This window comes from Palaemon carinicauda, chromosome 3 (genome assembly GCF_036898095.1).
Source record: "Palaemon carinicauda isolate YSFRI2023 chromosome 3, ASM3689809v2, whole genome shotgun sequence".
Classification (NCBI taxonomy): domain Eukaryota; kingdom Metazoa; phylum Arthropoda; class Malacostraca; order Decapoda; family Palaemonidae; genus Palaemon; species Palaemon carinicauda.
Genome location: NC_090727.1, coordinates 87,439,219 through 87,458,450, shown reverse-complemented (window position 1 = coordinate 87,458,450; position 19,232 = coordinate 87,439,219). Strand labels below are relative to the sequence as shown.

Below are 19,232 nucleotides of genomic sequence, written 5' to 3'. Positions count from 1 at the left end.
GTTACAACCATCCTCGAGGCAGCAACCTCTTGAGGTACGACAACCTCTACCATCCTTGAGGCAGCCACCTCAACTCTCGCGGCAGCCACCTCCACTTTCCTCAAGGCGAGAACCTCAACTCTCGAGGCGAGCACCTCAAGAACCTCAACTCGTGAGACAAGAGCCTCTCTCTGCGCAGCCACCTCAACCCTTGAGGCAAGCGCAACTCTTGAGGCAGGAACCTCATGCTATGAGACAGCCACCTCAACGCATGCAGCAACCACTTTCTTCTCAGCTTGAGCCGCTTCCCATTCAACTTGTACCGCAGACTATACAGCATGAGCCTCATGCTTTACAGCAGTCGCCTCTCTCCACGCTTGCTCCTCAGACCTCCGCAGAACCTCCTTCATCCCAGCCTCATGACTTTGTCATTACCAGCCCTCATCCTCTTCAGCAGAGACTTGAGGATGAATCCGCAAGTGCGCATGCACCCGCTCTTCAGGATTCAGCCATTCAACATACCGCTTTATCGTTACCTCTCGCTTCTCAACCCTCAGGTGATGAGGTTTCTGAGGATGAAGCCGCTCACCTGGATGATCCTTCATCTGATGTGGAGGAACCCAAGTCATTGCCACCCTCCATTGACTTTCGTAAGGTCCTAGCTCTGTTCAGAGAGTTATACCCTGAACACTTTGTTTCTGCTACCCCTCGCTCTCCTCCATCCGAGTTCTCTCTAGGCATGCAACCTATTAAGTCTGCCTACACTAAGCTTGTCTTCGCTAGATCATCAAAGAGAGCTTTGAGAATGTTAGGGGATTGGTTGCAGTCCAAGCAGCAACTGGGAAGGACGTCTTTCATGTTTCCACCTCCTAAGCTGACTTCTAAAGCGGGCGTCTGGTATGCCACGGGAGAGGAACCAGGCTTGGGGGTCCCTGCCTCTGCCCAGGCTGACTTCTCAAGTTTGGTTGACTCTCCTCGAAGGTCGGCTATGAGACGCTCTAAGGTCTGCTGGACCTTTTCTGACCTGGACCACTTCTTAAAGGAGTCTTTCGCGCCTTTGAAATTTTTAATTTCCTCGACTGGTGCCTGGGGGCCTTGAGCAAGAAGACTTCCCCTTCTGACAAAGACTCAGCCATGCTGATCATGTCCTGTATGGACAAAGCAATTCGCGATGGTTCCGGCGAACTTGCCTCTATGTTTGTCTCGGGAGTCCTCAAGAAAAGGGAACAACTTTGCTCCTTCCTTTCCACTGGTATCACCTCTTACCAAAGGACACAGTTACTTTTTGCTCCTCTTTCTAAGTTCCTGTTTCCTGAGGATCTTATCAAGGAATTGTCTGCGGCTCTTATACAGAAGGATACGCATGACCTTGTGGCCTCTTCAGCACGGAAGGCTAAGGTTGCACCTTCAGTACCTAGAACTTACCGCACCCCAGTGGCTGATACTCCTGCTACCAGATTTATTCCTCCCTTTCGTGGCAGAGCCCCCAGCCGAGGAGGTACCCGCCCAGACGGTCACAGGGGCAGGTCCAAGAAAGGTACCAAGTCTTCGAAAAGCAAACATTGACTCTCCTCCTCTCCAGACAGCTGTAGGAGCCAGACTCAAGACCTTCTGGCAAGCTTGGGAAAGAAGAGGTGCAGACGCCCAGTCTGTCAAGTGGCTAAGGGAGGGTTACAGGATACCATTCTGCCGCAATCCCCCTCTGACCACTTCTCCCATCAACCTCTCTCCCAACTACAAGGAAAAGGACAAGAGGCTAGCGTTACATCAAGAGGTGTCGCTCCTGTTACAGAAGGAGGCAGTGGTGATAGTCCGGGATCATCAATCCCCGGGCTTCTACAACCGTCTCTTCCTGGGGGCCAAGAAGACAGGAGGTTGGAGACCGGTGCTGGACGTCAGTGCGCTCAATGCTTATGTCACCAAGCAGACGTTCACTATGGAGACGACGAAGTCGGTCCTAGCAGCGGTCAGGCAGGAGGACTGGATGGTCTCGTTGGATCTGAAAGACGCCTACTTTCACGTCCCCATTCATCCAGACTCCCAACCTTTTCTGAGATTCGTTTTTGGAAAGGTTGTGTACCAATTCCAAGCCCTGTGTTTTGGCCTAAGCACGGCTCCTCTGGTGTTTACGCGACTGATGAGGAATATTGCGAAATTCCTCCACTTGGCGGACATCAGAGCCTCCCTTTATTTAGACGACTGGCTGTTAAGAGCCCCCACAAGTCGTCGCTGTCTGGAGAGTCTCAGATGGACTTTGGACTTGACCAAAGAACTGGGTCTTTTGGTCAACTTAGAGAAGTCCCAGCTTATTCCTTCCCAAACCATCGTTTACCTGGCGGAGTCAAGCTTTTCGGGCTTTTCCGTCGGCCCCAAGAATCAACCAAGCCCTAGAGTGCATCCTGAGCATGCTGAAGAGGAACAGATGCTCGGTGAGACAGTGGATGAGTCTAACAGGGACCCTGTCATCGTTAGCCCTGTTCACCGAGTTAGGGAGACTCCACCTCCCCCCCCTTCAATACCATCTAGCAGCTCACTGGGACAAGAACATGACGCTCGAAGCGGTCTCTATTCCTGTTTCCAAAGAGATGAGGACTACTCTCATGTGGTGGAAGAGCAAAATCCTTCTCAAGGAGGGTCTCTCGTTAGCTGTTCAGACCCCCAATCTCCATCTCTATTCGGACGCATCAGACTCGGGCTGGGGCGCGACCTTGGACGGACGGGAATGCTCGGGGACATGGAACAAGGAACAGGAAACGCTTCACATCAATTGCAAGGAGTTGTTGGCAGTACATCTGGCCTTAGTGAACTTCAAGTCCCTCCTACTAAACAAGGTGGTGGAGGTGAACTCCGACAACACCACAGCCTTGGCGTACATCTCCAAGCAGGGAGGGACTCATTCGAGGAAGCTGTACGAGATAGCAAGGGACCTCCTCATTTGGTCAAGAAGTCGAAACCTCACTCTGGTAACGAGATTCATTCAGGGCAATATGAATGTCTTGGCAGATCGACTCAGCAGGAAGGGGCAAGTCATCCCCACAGAATGGACCCTTCACAAGAACGTGTGCAACAGACTTTGGACCTTGTGGGGTCAGCCAACGATAGATCTGTTCGCTACCTCGATGACCAAGAGGCTCCCATTGTACTGTTCCCCAATCCCAGACCCGGCAGCAGTTCACGTGGATGCTTTTCTGCTGGATTGGTCCCACCTCGATCTTTGTGCATTCCCGCCGTTCAAGATCATCAACAGAGTTATTCAGAAGTTCGTCTCTCACGAAGGGACACGGCTGATGTTGGTTGCTCCCCTTTGGCCTGCAAGAGAATGGTTCACAGAGGTACTGCAATGGCTGGTCGACGTTCCCAGGACTCTCCCTCTAAGAGTGGACCTTCTACGTCAGCCTCACGTAAAGAAGGTACACCCAAGCCCCCACGCTCTTCGTCTGACTGCCTTCAGACTATCGAAAGACTCTCTAGAGCTAGAGGCTTTTCGAAGGAGGCAGCCAGAGCGATTGCCAGAGCAAGGAGGATATCCACTCGCAGAGTCTATCAATCCAAGTGGGAAGTCTTCCGAAGCTGGTGCAGAGCCAATGCAGTTTCCTCTACCAGTACCTCTGTAACCCAAGTTGCTGACTTCCTGTTACATCTTAGGAATGTTAGATCTCTTTCGGCTCCTACGATCAAAGGGTACAGAAGTATGTTGGCAACAGTTTTCCGCCACAGAGGCTTGGATCTTTCCTCCAACAAAGATCTACAGGACATCCTTAAGTCTTTCGAGACCTCTAAAGAACGTCGCTTGTCCACTCCAAGCTGGAATCTAGACGTAGTCTTAAGGTTCCTTATGTCTCCTAGATTTGAACCTCTCCAGTCAGCCTCTTTCAAAGACCTTACTCTCAAAACTCTTTTCCTCGTCTGCCTTGCAACAGCCAAAAGAGTTAGTGAGGTTCACGCCTTCAGCAGGAACATAGGATTCACATCCGAAACAGCTACATGTTCCTTACAGCTCGGGTTTTTGGCAAAAAATGAACTTCCTTCACGTCCTTGGCCTAGATCGTTCGAAATTCCTAGCCTTTCCAACATGGTGGGTAACGAGCTAGAAAGAGTTCTTTGCCCTGTCAGAGCCCTAAAGTACTATCTTAAAAGGTCAAAACCTATACGAGGACAATCAGAGGCCTTATGGTGTGCCATTAAGAAACCTTCGATGCCTATGTCCAAGAACGCAGTTTTGTATTACATAAGGCTTCTGATTAGAGAAGCTCATTCTCAGATGAAGGATGAAGACCTTGCTTTGCTGAGGGTAAGGACACACGAAGTGAGAGCTGTGGCTACTTCGATGGCCTTCAAACAGAACCGTTCTCTGCAGAGTATTATGGATGCAACCTATTGGAGGAGCAAGTCAGTGTTTGCATCATTTTATCTCAAAGATGTCCAGTCTCTTTACGAGAACTGCTACACCCTGGGACCATTCGTAGCAGCGAGTGTAGTAGTAGGTGAGGGCTCAGCCACTACATTCCCTTAATCCCATAACCTTTTTTAACCTTTCTCTTAAATGCTTTTATTGTTGTTTTTGGGTTGTTATGGTAGGCTAAGAAGCCTTCCGCATCCTAGTTGATTTGGCGGGTGGTCAATTCGTTCTTGAGAAGCGCCTAGGTTAGAGGTTGTGTAGAGGTCCTTTAGTATGGGTTGCAGCCCTTTATACTTCAGCACCTTAGAGTTGTTCAGCCTCCTAAGAGGAACGCTGCGCTCAGTAAGGAAGACGAACTTATTAAAGGCAGAGTAATGGTTCAAGTCGACTTCCTTACCAGGTACTTATAATTTCATTGTTATTTTGAATAACTGATAATATGAAATACGGGATACTTAGCTTCTTGATTAACAAGTACACTGGTTTTCACCCACCTCCCTGGGTGTGAATCAGCTACATGATTATCGGGTAAGATTAATATTGAAAAATGTTATTTTCATTAGTAAAATAAATTTTTGAATATACTTACCCGATAATCATGATTTAATTGACCCACCCTTCCTCCCCATAGAGAACCAGTGGACCGAGGAAAAATTGAGGTGGTGTTGTCAAGAAGTACTGCAGTACCTGGCCACAGGTGGCGCTGGTGAGTACACCCCCCTCTTGTATAGCGATCGCTGGCGTATCCCGTCCGTAGAATTCTGTCGGGCAACGGAGTTGACAGCTACATGATTATCGGGTAAGTATATTCAAAAATTTATTTTACTAATGAAAATAACATATTACTTAAAATTTGTGCTATTAAGACAAACGTCAACAGACAGCTGCGTACGGAAGCAGAAAGGCATGATGAAACAGTTCTGCTTTGACTAACTGGCTAATAGTTTCCTATACATGTAAATGCATGGTACTGTACTGCATAGCAAAGATAGATGTGCTTGACCTGTAAATGAAGGATTTTAACTTAGTCTACCAAGGACAGTTTAGGGATATTAATTTTACCCCTTTTTTTTTTTTAAGTTTTGCAATTTCTCATGCCAACTTTCTTTAAAATTTCATGTACTGTAGTACGAACGGGAGCAAGTTGTGTTGTCTTAGATTAAACTTGGTCTGTTATCATCATGCTGTATTCCTATTTGATTAATTCACCTGGGTGAGTGATAGTGGCTCGAGGTGAGGGTTGCAGGTTCATCCTTGCCAAGATTCTTGGAAATGATGTGTCCTACTATGCAAGTGGCATTTTTAGATTTATTTCAAAAGCAGGTCTTCTGAAATCTATTTAACTTTTATGATTTTAATTGAATACTCTTTTATTTTTTATTTTATTTTATTTTTTATTTTTGTATACATAAATTAAATGTTACCGGCATCAATGACCTTAGATGTCAGGATGCCTGAAAACTTTAAATCAATCAATCAATCTTCTGTTTTCCAAAAGTAGCCCTCATTTTTCCCACTAGATAACTCTACCCAAGGTGATATTTCATAGATAAAACAAGGAAGTTTATGAGACTTGAAAAATTACCGTAAATTTTGTATTGTTTCAATACTACTTTGGATGGCAGGACACTTCAGATCATTCATTCATTCAATACTACTTTTTATATACGTATGCATGCTGATTTAAGCTCGTCAAAGCATCAATATTATTATTGTTATTACTTGCTAAGCTACAACCCTAGTTGGAAAAGCAGAATGCTATAAGCCCAGGGGTCCCAAGTTGAAAGGAGGAGCTCGCTTCCCGCTTGATTGTAGTTCTCGTTGGTGTGGATTATATCTTCTGTACACTTTGAGAAGGAGGTTTACTACTGTACTGTACTTTTAGGGTTGAATACGATCTCTCACAGAGAGGTTTGCATTTATGAAATGTGAACGCCCTTACAAACTCCATATTTTGCGTGACCTTAGTTTGCCCCAGCTTGTAAGGTCTTTGGTAGTTGTGAAATATATTGTAGACATGACTGAGTGGGTCAAATATTAAAAGAGGTTTGCAATGATTAAATATGTTCTAAATTTCGTATTTCAATTTGATAGGAGTGCGAATACGTCCCGCTGTGTAAGAGGTTTATGAAATTAATTCCTCGCCATACCTCAGTTCACGTATCTCCTCGTTACGTCATAGGCCTTTTACTGTATACAGTATCGAGGTTTTCAAAAGGCAGATTATATTTTTCATGATTTGAATTATTTTTATATTAAAGGTAATAATTTTTGGACATATAACAGCCTAAATTTATGAAGATAAAAACATGAATAATTGTAAAACTAATGAAAGAATTATATATTAGATTTCTGTATCGACTTCACGGTTTTCCAGCTACCACTTAGAATGTAACGCCCGAAATATCCAAGGGATTACTTAACACCATAGGCTTTGTATATTCAAACATTCAAGTGTAAATGTCTCTTTTCTTGCTAAGAGTTTCTTCTATTTACAGATTCCGGTGTACTTGGCAAAGACACTCGCGCAACAATTTTACGTTCTACAGTTCCCTGTTCGACCGCATTCTTTCAATTATGACGAGTCCACTATTCTTAAGGTTGGTAGATGTTATTCTACATTAGTCGTTTACGGAAGGGGATGGAGTTGTGATTACTATAATATTAAAGATTATATTGATATTAAATTACATAAAAAACTTTTCAAAATAAATGTATAGGTTTATTTATGAGCAAGTGGAATGCATTGACTGATTCCCTTTTATTTCTCATGGGGAAAGTAGTCTTTGCTTACGAGCATTTTTGGGTGCAGGCTTAATCTCAGAATGGATTAAACTCATATACTGTACCTATGTTCCATTGTATTTTCAAATAACTTTGAGTCTCAATCAATTCTAACATGACAGACAAAGATTTGGCCGAAGAGCGGACAAATATAGATGGAGATGGGTCTGCGCACACGGGGACCTACGTACGACAAAAGCAGGGGGGAGCAGATTGCCCTGAACGTGGACGGGGCGTTCCGGGACAAGCGAGATTCCGAGGACAATTTTTATAAAAGGTTTGTTGGAACGTCCTGGCCGACGGCCTCAGCAGGATGAGCCAAGTAGTAGGGCCCGAGTGACCCCGGGTTGCCTCAGGGCGCGTTTCACTCCGCCTGAGGTTAGCCCCTTAGAAAAAGGGGAATAGGGTAAACTACACAAAAAGCTGGTTGGTTAGGGTAGAGTTACCAGTAACTCCTAAGAAGGTAGTTCTAGGTAAGTTTGTTAGGAAAAATACAAATTACTTAAAAATTTGTGATGTTTTTATTACTTCCGTTTGTTGAGTGATGGAAGTTGATGTTTTTATTACTTCCACCAAGGAGGTTATATTATTACTGTACCTGTGTTTATTTAATTATTTGTTTGTTTGTTAGTTTGTTGCTGGATCTACACCAAATTTTAATAGTGGATAGGTATTATGATCCGGGAGAATCCATTGTATTTTGGAGGTGATCCGGATGAATACTGCGTCTCTGGTTATTATACATAACTGTAGATTTATTCCCGGTCAACATATAGAAAAAGAAAACTGAAAGCTTAATCTGTAGACCTGTTATACAGTACGGTAGATTTATTCACGGTCAACATATATCGACGACCTTCATTTGCTGTCTGAAGTCTCTGATTGCACTTTCTACTTGTTCTCAGTATATCATGATTTACTTGAGAACAACGGAGTTTAAATGTTGCTCATGAATGGTAGAGACAAGGGATAATAACAATGCCATAGAGATTGGCCATATACATGCATGATCAGTGACCAAGCTTTGCTGTGTACCTTTAAAGCTTTAAAGGCTGCTCATGAATGGCAGGGGCAAGGGACAGTGACAAAAGTAAAGGATTGATATCTTTGGCAGTAGTATACTCCCAGGGAATTTCAGTATTTTACTAAAATAGAGGAAATACAGTAATTTAAAAGTGAAAAGGTATTATAATGAGGAATTTATTATTTGTAAATTATATCATTTATTAAAAAGCTTTCTTTCTAGAGTTTATATACTTTTAAGAAATATTTAGACTTTTGATCTGTGTTATTCTCACATTACTTTGTGGTTTCATAAAGAAGGTAATCTTCAGTAAAGCAAGGCGAGCTTGTCAAAAGCCTCAAGTTAATACCATGTCCCAAGATTTTATCTCTTCGCCATTATCCTACTTTCTTTCTCGTATTTTTTATTATTTGTATCTTAACCCTTTTACCCCCAAAGGACCTACTGGTACATTTCACAAAACCCATCCCTTTACCCCCATGGACGTACCGGTACGTCCTTGCAAAAAACTGCTATTCAAATATTTTTTTTTATATATTTTCGATAATTTTTTTGAGAAACTTTAGGCATTCTCCAAGAAAATGAGACCAACCTGACCTCTCTATGACAAAAATTAAGGCTTGGGGGTTGGAAATTTCCAAATAGCCTGGGGGTAAAAGGGTTAATCTTATACTATTTACTTCTTTGTCTGCATCTTTTCCCACTTTTATGTGGGGTTGATGTTCACAATCTCCACTGCCCATATTGGTTTTGGCTAATTTTTCATGACCGGATGCCTTTCCTGCCGCCAACCCTCCCCATTTACCCGGGCATGGGACCGGCACCAAGTTGAGGCTGGCTTGCCCCTCCTCAGTGGCTGGGTTAATCTTATACTATTTAATCCATCCATCCATATACCAAAGGCACTTCCCCCAATTTTGGGGGGTAGCCTACATCAACAAGAAACAAAACAAAAAAAAGGGGACCTCTACTCTCTACGTTCCTCCAGCCTAACCAGGGACTCAGCCGAGTTCAGCTGGTACTGCTAGGGTGCCACAGCCCACCCTCCCATATTATCCACCACAGATGAAGCTTCATAATGCTGAATCCCCTACTGCTGCTACCTCCGCGGTCATCTAAGGCACCGGAGGAAGCAGCAGGAACTGCGTCACAATCGCTCGCCATTCATTCCTATTTCTAGCACGCTCTCTTGCCTCTCTCACCTCTATCCTCCTATCACCCAGAGCTTTCTTCACACCATCCATCCACCCAAACCTTGGCCTTCCTCTTGTAATTCTCCCATCAACTCTTGCATTCATCACCTTCTTTAGCAGACAGCCATTTTCCATTCTCTCAACATGGCCAAACCACCTCAACACATTCATATCCACTCTAGCCGCTAACTCATTTCTTACACCCGTTCTCACCCTCACCACTTCGTTCCTAACCCTATCAACTCAAGATACACCAGCCATACTCCTCAGACACTTCATCTCAAACACATTCAATTTCTGTCTCTCCATCACTTTCGTTCCCCACAACTCCGATCCATACATCACAGTTGGTACAATCACTTTCTCATATAGAACTCTCTTTACATTCATGCCCAACCCTCTATTTTTTACCACTCCCTTAACTGCCCCCAACACTTTGCAACCTTCATTCACTCTGACGTACATCTGCTTCCACTCCACCATTTGCTGCAACAACAGACCCCAAGTACTTAAACTGATCCACCTCCTCAAGTAACTCTCCATTCATCATGACATTCAACCTTGCACCACCTTCCCTTCTCGTACATCTGATAACCTTACTCTTACCCACATTAACTCTCAACTTCCTTCTCTCACACACCCTTCCAAATTCTGTCACTAGTCGGTCAAGCTTCTCTTCTGTGTCTGCTACCAGTACAGTATCATCCGCAAACAACAACTGATTTACCTCCCATTCATGATCATTCTCGCCTACCAGTTTTAATCCTCGTCCAAGCACTCGAGCATTCACCTCTCTCACCACTCCATCAACATACAAGTTAAACAACCACGGCGACATCACACATCCCTGTCTCAGCCCCACTCTCACTGGAAACCAATCGCTCACTTCATTTCCTATTCTAACACATGCTTTACTACCTTTGTAGAAACTTTTCACTGCTTGCAACAACCTTCCACCAACTCCATATAACCTCATCACATTCCACATTGCTTCCCTATCAACTCTATCATATGCTTTCTCCAGATCCATAAACGCAACATACACCTCCTTACCTTTTGCTAAATATTCCTCGCATATCTGCCTAACTGTAAAAATCTGATTCATACAACCCCTACCTCTTCTAAAACCACCCTGTACTTCCAAGATTGCATTCTCTGTTTTATCCTTAATCCTTTTAATCAGTACTCTACCATACACTTTTTCAACTACACTCAACAAACTAATACCTCTTGAATTACAACACTCATGCACATCTCCCTTACCCTTATATAGTGGTACAATACATGCACAGACCCAATCTACTGGTACCATTGACAACAGAAAACACACATTAAACAATCTCACCAACCATTCAAGTACAGTCACACCCCCTTCCTTCAACATCTCAGCTTTCACACCATCCATACCAGATGCTTTTCCTACTCTCGTTTCATCTAGTGCTCTCCTCACTTCCTCTATTGTAATCTCTCTCTCATTCTCATCTCCCATCATTGGCACCTCAACACCTGGAACAGCAATTATATCTGCCTCCCTATCATCCTCAACATTCAGCAAACTATTTAATATGCTTGGTATATTAATAAAGTTATTTCCACTGATACAGTGCATTACTTTTCCCACAAAGCAACGTGATGGACAAACTGGTGCTGACGTCGACTAAGGCGCCGAGTGACGTCAGTCGTTATGCGGTAAGCGTAGTCCGCGATTCTGGTCTCCACTTAACCCCCTTAGCGTCGGTGTTTGCCCTGCGGCCGTCCCTCTCCTATCTCGACCAGGCCAACAAACGCGGGAAAAAGGAGAGGAAGGACTCGACCGGAGAAGAGGGTAAGTTTTTACTGGCTGATATAATTTTAGTACCAACATAACGACCTCGATAAAGATTTATAAAACTTACCCTCTCGCTGTCGCCCCAAGTCGTGGCTCAACTGCTACCTGCCATTTACTAAGAGACAAGAGAAGACAAGATTTCTTAGCATGAACCAATAACTAATTATTATTATTATCATTAGCTAAGCTACAACCCTAGTTTGAAAAGCAGGATGCTATAAGCCCAAGGGCTCCAAGGAAAAGTAGCCCAGTGAGGAAAGGAAATAAGGAAATAAATTAGCTACAAGAGAAGTAATGAACAAATTAAAATATTCCAAAAACAGTAACAACATTGAAATAAGTCTTTCATATATGTATATATAAACTATAAAAACTCTCAAGCAAGAGATCTCTAACCCAAGACAGTGGAAGACCATGGTACAGAGGCTATGGCACCAGCCTAGACTAGAGAACAATTATTATTATTATTATTGCATGCTAAACTACAACCTTAGTTGGAAAAGGATGCTATATGCCAGGGGCCTCTCAAGCAAGAGAACTCAAACCCAAGACAGTAGAAGATCATGGTATAGAGGCTATGGCACCAGCCTAGACTAGAGAACAATTATTTGATTTTGGAGTGTCCTAGAAGAGCTGCTTACCATAGCAAAAGTTGATAATTACAAGACAGTTAACCGGTTTATAAAGAGGCAGGTTGAAGTGTCCCGTTCTTTAGGTCGAGTATAAGACAGAGATGAAGCCACATGGAAGCAAACTCAGTGTATCTAATACAGTATAATCCGTTATAAATGAGAACATGTTATTCTTACCTGCATTGGGGTGTGATTAACCCTTTTACCCCCAGGCTCTGGAAATTTCCAACCCTTGACCCCCAAGGGGTTATTTTTTTTCCAGCACATTTTGCAGTATATTTTTTTTTAAATTGCTCTAACAGCCTTAATTTTTGTCAAAGAGAGGTCAGGTTGGTCTCATTCTCTTGGAAAATGCCTTAATTTTCTCAGAAAATTATCAAAAATATAAAAAAAAAAAAATTTATAGCATTTTTTTACAAGGACGTACCGGTATGTCCATGGGGGTAAAGGGATGGCTTTTGTGAAACATACCAGTACGTCCTTTGGGGGTAAAAGGGTTAAGAGCAAGTACTCCAGACTCTCGTGTTTCTGCGTCCGAGTGTGGATAGTATTCTTATGGTTTATCTTTGCGTATATAGTATTAAATATTTTTTTCTTGCGTGAGTAGTATTTTCTTTGCCTCAATTTGAAGGCTAGAAAAACCAACGGTATTTACGGAAAGTTGTCAACTTTCAAACATCTTAAGTTCAAAGAAGCTATTTGCTAATTGAATTTTGTTAAGTTTGGCCTGTTGGAACCCCTGGGCTTATAGCATCTTGCTTTTCAAACTAGAGTTGTAGCTTAGCTAATGATAATAATAATAACAATAGTGTAGTCTTCATCTGACTCACATGCCTATATTTTCAGCTGCAAAGTCAACAAATAAACATGTTTCTTATTACAAATGTCAGCTTCCTTACTGCATTGCTTTACATATTATTTTACAGTATTTTAATTATTCATGCTGTTTCAAGTAGCACGCACACTTTAGCACCAGTCCTGGGGCTAAATTGGCTCCTACCTTCTTAAGATTCCTTTTCAATGACTTGGGTATGGTCCCTAGTGTTCCTGTGATTATTAGCACCCCTTCTACCTGTATATTTCATAGCCTTCTCAATTCAATTTGCAAATCCTGATACTTTTTTTTTTTTTTATTTTCTCTCCCCCCGTTATCTTCCACGCCGGAGTCCCACGGTAATGCGACATCTACGAGTGATACTTTTTCGACCGGTGACGTTCCAAAACCCTCGTTTCTATGACTCGAGCTCTTCTTTCCCACTGCAGTTTATACAGTACATCTTTTGTTTCTTACATTCATTCAAGTTATACATACATATACCAAGGCACCTCCTCCAATTTTGGGGGGGTAGCCGACATCAACAAATGAAACAAAAACAAAAAGGGGACATCTCCTCTCTACGTTCCTCCAGCCTAACAAGGGACTCAACCAAGTTCAGCTGGTACTGCTAGGGTGCCACAGCCCATCCTCCCACATTATCCACCACAGATGAAGCTTCATAATGCTGAATCCTCTACTGCTGCTACCTCCGCGGTCATCTAAGGCATCGGAGGCAGCAGCAGGGCCTACCGGAACTGCGTTATAATCGCTCGCTATTCATTCCTATTTCTAGCACGCTCTCTTGCCTCTCTCCCATCTATCCTCCTATCACCCAGAGCTTCCTTCACTCATTCAAGTTATAATTCAATGTATTTTTCTCAGTAAACTTTATAATATTCCAATTTTCATTGCAGAATTTCACCAGTTATTGCATAACTCAAAGTATACCTTTCATTATCAACATTTAGAAAAGTACTCACCACTCGTGTGATGTCTGGTCGATATGCTTTTATTATCACTCCCATCTGTCCTTATACTGTAGTCCCAGAGTAGTTAAGCCTGATCATTTTCTACCACATCTTGAGGTTGATGTTCGTACCATTTTTTGCTGCGTTGCATTTCGTATTTTCTGCGTACTCCAATGGAGAGCTTTGGTCACTGTATTATGTTTCTTTTCTTGTATTGATGCTAAGCAAGTGCTGGACAGTCACTAGCAACGTGGTTAATGGTCATTTTTTTTTTACCATTCTTTTCATGCGTTTTCATGTGATGTTATATCCGTATACTGTATAGCTCCTTGAGTATATCTTATTCTTGTGGCTTGATATTATACTGCCGTTACTTTACTTTACGGGCTGCTTATCTGGTCCTGTACAGCAGGGGAACCCTACTCTCTACAGGACCTCCTCATTTTATGATGTTCCTTCGGGAGCATTTAACATTTCACAATGCGTATTGTTCGCTTACTGTTTGATCATCGCTGTCAAAACGCAGAATAAGAAAGTCTTCAGTTTCCTCTTGAAAGACTTGATAATTATTATCCCTTCAGTTTCCTTCTTAAGTTCTTCTCTCTGTAGCCACTGCCATGTTTCTTTATTGGCCAATTCTTCAGCTTTACTCGGGAGTGATCCATTCAATGGGTTATTTTTCCATTCTTCTAGTCTTTTATTAAGTTCTCTCCTTATGTACTTCTGGGTCTTCAGCCTCCTTTATCAGGTTTTCTTATGCACTCTTCAGCCATTAATCTTCACTGGTCTTAAGGTATATACTGTCCCAGTTCTCTACTTTCGATGTTGATACAATCTGTTATACCGAAAAATCCTTTTCCTCTTCTGCGTGGTATATAGAGCCTGTCAATATTCACTCTTGGGTTCAGTACCTTGTATATTTTCACTACCTTTCTAGTTTTTCTTTGTTGCTTAGGTCTGACTTCTTCCATTCCATTATTCCAGCACTGTACCTAATAACTGGCACTTCCCAGGTTGTTTTGTAGACTTTACCATATTTCCAGAGTTGAGCTTTTGACTTCATTATAGCTTTTTTATCCTTTGCATGTATTCCCTTCTGACCTTTTACTTCATCCTATTATTATTATTATTATTATTATTATTATTATTATTATTATTATTATTACCTGCTAAGCTACAATCCTAGTTGGAAAAGCAGGCTGCTATAAGTCCAGGGGCCCCAACAGGAAAAATAGCCCAGTGAGGAAAAGAAACAATGAAAAGTAAAATAATTTAAGATTAGTAACATTAAGATAAATATTTCCTATATAAACTAAATTTTTTTTAACAAAACGGGAGGGAGAGAAATTTGATAGAATAGTGTGCCCGAGTGTAGCCTCAAGCAAGAGAACTCTAACCCAAGACAGTGGAAGACCATGGTACAGAGGCTATGGCACTACCCAAGACTAGAGAACAATGGTTTGATTTTGGAGTATCCTTCTCCCAGAAGAGCTGCTTACCATAGCTAAAGAGTCTCTTCTACCCTTACCAAGAGGAAAGTAGCCACTGAATAATTACAGTGCAGGATTACTCCCGATGTATTTGTTGCCTGCTTCGTCTATGTCCTTGATTACATTTCCATCTGGCATCACTAACCCTTCCGTCCTTGTTACTTTGTTGATGGGCACCATAGTGAGTATAGGAATGTGATATCTGATATTCCCCCAGGGTAGTGTTATTAGCCCATTACTTTTCATACTACAGTATATACACATGACATGTGGTTTGACCTAGAAAACAAACGAGTTGCATATGCAGATGATGCTAGTCTCTTTAGATCAATTCCATCTCCTAAATGTAGATCTGGGCTGGTTGAATCCCTTAATAGAGATCTAGCTAAAATTAGTGCATGGTGCAATTTATGGGGACATGAAGCTGAATCCTAACAACACTCAAAGTATAATGGTAAGTAGGTCAAGGACAGTGGCTCCTCAACATCCAAATCTCAGCATTGATAATGTTTCTTTATCTCTGTATGACTTTTAAAGTGTAATTCTTGACAGAAAATTTTCTTTTGAGAAACACATTAGGTCTGTGTCTTCTTCCATTGCACAAAAATTGGCTTAGTGAGAAAGTCTTAAGATATTTGGTGTTCAATCAATTCAGAAGTGTTTTAATTCTTTTATTCTACCTTGTTTTAAGTATTGTTCTGTCTGATCTTCAGATGCAGATTCTCATCTTAATTTGTTGGACAGGAACTTACGGTCTATTAGATTTCTTATTCCTGATCCAGATATTAATCTCTGGCACCATCGTTCAATTAGTTCGTTATGCATTTTGCATAAGATTTTTTTATAATTCTTATCGTCCTTTACATTAGGATCTTCCTGGACAGTTCCATCCTATTCGTAATACTAGTCATGCATTTAATTCGGTTAGTTGAATCGATTGAACTTCAGAAGTTTAAGTATGCAGCAAATGCTTTTATATTGAAGAGGCTGACATAAGTCTTTTTATAGTATATATATGAAACATCTGTTTTGATGTTGTTACTGTTTTTAGAATATTTTATTTTGATTGTTTATTATTTCTCGGATCGTTTGTTTCCTTATTTCCTTACTTCATTTGGGCTAATTTTTCCCTGTTGGAGCCTTTTGGCTTATAGCATCTTGCTTTTCCAACTCGGGCTGTAGCTTAGCTAATAATGATAATAATACATACATACATATACCAAGGCACTTCCCCCAAAACAAAAAAGGGGACCTCTACTCTCTACGTTCCTCCAGCCTAACAAGGGACTCAACCGAGTTCAGCTGGTACTGCTAGGGTGCCACAGCCCACCTTCCCACATTATCCACCACAGATGAAGCTTCATAATGCTGAATCCCTTACTGCTGCTCCCTCCGTGGTCATCTAAAGCACCGGAGGAGTATAATAAGTTAGTCTAAGAGTCAGGTTCTAGAATGGCAAGTTATTCTTCGGGTTTAAACCAGCGCGGCTGATATTAACGTGACACATGTTAAGATTTCTAGATGACCAGATCACACCTTTCCTTGTAATCTTTAGTTTGTGAATGAAACTTCAATATAAATGCCATTTCCATTGCTGATACCTAGTGAGGTTAATCCTCATTTGCTAATTTATACTTTTGAGATGTGACTTATGAATGAATATTGTATTTATTACCGTTGGGAGTAGTGGTAGTAGCCAGGACGTGACTTATGAATAAATATTGTATTTATTACCATTGGGAGTAGTGGTAGTAGCCAGGATGTGATTTATGAATGAATATTGTATTTATTACTGTTGGGAGTAGTGGTAGTAGCCAGGCAGGTCTTACCATCAACAGAGGACACAGAGGGATTATTTTCCTCATTCTCTTTAGTATCGTCCTTCTAATGATATTAAGAGGACTTATTTTCATCTTCTTCTTTAGTATCGTCCCTCTAATGATATTAAGAGGACTTATTTTCATCTTCTTCTTTAGTATCGTCCCTCTAATGATATTAAGAGGACTTATTTTCATCTTCTTCTTTAGTATCGTCCCTCTAATGATTTTAAGAGGACTTATTTTCATCTTCTTCTTTAGTATCGTCCCTCTAATGATATTAAGAGGACTTATTTTCATCTTCTTCTTTAGTATCGTCCCTCTAATGATATTAAGAGGACTTATTTTCATCTTCTTCTTTAGTATCGTCCCTCTAATGATTTTAAGAGGACTTATTTTCATCTTCTTCTTTAGTATCGTCCCTCTAATGATATTAAGAGGACTTATTTTCATCTTCTTCTTTAGTATCGTCCCTCTAATGATTTTAAGAGGACTTATTTTCATCTTCTTCTTTAGTATCGTCCCTCTAATGATTTTAAGAGGACTTATTTTCATCTTCTTCTTTAGTATCGTCCCTCTAATGATATTAAGAGGACTTATTTTCATCTTCTTCTTTAGTATCGTCCCTCTAATGATATTAAGAGGACTTATTTTCATCTTCTTCTTTAGTATCGTCCCTCTAATGATTTTAAGAGGACTTATTTTCATCTTCTTCTTTAGTATCGTCCCTCTAATGATATTAAGAGGACTTATTTTCATCTTCTTCTTTAGTATCGTCCCTCTAATGATATTAAGAGGACTTATTTTCATCTTCTTCTTTAGTATCGTCCCTCTAATGATATTAAGAGGACTTATTTTCATCTTCTTCTTTAGTATCGTCCCTCTAATGATTTTAAGAGGACTTATTTTCATCTTCTTCTTTAGTATCGTCCCTCTAATGATTTTAAGAGGACTTATTTTCATCTTCTTCTTTAGTATCGTCCCTCTAATGATATTAAGAGGACTTATTTTCATCTTCTTCTTTAGTATCGTCCCTCTAATGATATTAAGAGGACTTATTTTCATCTTCTTCTTTAGTATCGTCCCTCTAATGATTTTAAGAGGACTTATTTTCATCTTCTTCTTTAGTATCGTCCCTCTAATGATTTTAAGAGGACTTATTTTCATCATCTTCTTTAGTATCGTCCCTCTAATGATATTTAGAGGACTTATTTTCATCTTCTTCTTTAGTATCGTCCCTCTAATGATTTTAAGAGGACTTATTTTCAGGAATTATCAATCTCTAGGTCTGTATGGCAAACATCTCCATTCACCGAGCGAGATAACATTTACATAATTGTAAGTGCTCCGGCTTATCTTTAACGGTTCGCCTTCATATGCACCTAGCATGTCGAATCTGTCTCGGGCCGCTATCCTATACAGTGTAGCGATTCAGACCATATACTGTAATGTAAGTAAGTAATGATTTTGCAATGAAGCAATTATAAAGCACAATCACACCTGGAAAGAGATAGTCGGCATAAAATGAGCACAAAATAACAATGTTCATTAATGTCTATGGCAACCTTAACCTTTTAACCCCCCAGGCTATTTGGAAATTTCCAACCCTTAACCCCCAGGGGGTTATTTTTGTCCCAGCACATTTTACAGTATATTTTTTTAAAATTGCTCTAAAAGCCTTAATTTTTATCATAGAGAGGTCAGGTTGGTCTCATTCTCTTGGAAAATGCCTGAATTTTCTCAAAAAATTATAAAAAATATGAAAAAAAAAAAACAATTTATAGCATTTTTTTGCAAGGACGTACCGGTACGTTCATGGGGATGGCTTTTGTGAAACGTACCAGTACGTCCTTTGGGGGTAAAAGGGTTAAGGAGGAGAGAGGAGAGACATCCGCTCTCTATAAGCCAAAGAGAAAATGTGACTAGTTCACCACTCCGTGAGTCTATATACAGGTGGCTGGTACCCCTAGCCACCCTCTACCCAGTCTGTGGGTAGGGTTGCTACCTCGCAACAATAGTCTAATTGGCTACCAGCTTTGCCGAAAGAATATCCATGATAAATAACTCCAGGATTGTATTAGTTACAAATTATAAACGAATTTGTTATTTTTACATATTTTTGCAACTGTAAAGTTTTTAAAAGACAAAAATATTTACATTTTGTGAAGAAAAGTTTGTCAATTGTTTTATCTGATTTTGAGTTTCTCTGTTTTCAAGATTTTAGAATGTATAAGAAGCATAGGTTTTAGAGATGAGATTTAATTTCTGTTTATCACAGATTCATATCTTATAATTTCTTTT

The 19,232-nt window shown here is 41.0% G+C and overlaps 1 protein-coding gene across 3 annotated transcripts in view; it reads left to right on the top strand.

Moving 5' to 3' along the window:
• Positions 1-19,232, top strand: part of LOC137638366 (uncharacterized) — a 96,042-nt gene that overhangs the window by 33,184 nt on the left and 43,626 nt on the right. For 2 of the 3 annotated variants that reach the window (XM_068370399.1, XM_068370397.1), the window contains exons 2-3: positions 6,877-6,978; positions 7,285-7,439. In XM_068370399.1, coding sequence (XP_068226500.1) covers positions 7,318-7,439 — 122 coding nt within the window. In that variant the 5' untranslated portion in view covers positions 6,877-6,978; positions 7,285-7,317. The remainder of the gene's footprint in view (positions 1-6,876; positions 6,979-7,284; positions 7,440-19,232) is intronic. The other variant, XM_068370398.1, reaches the window with a different exon arrangement.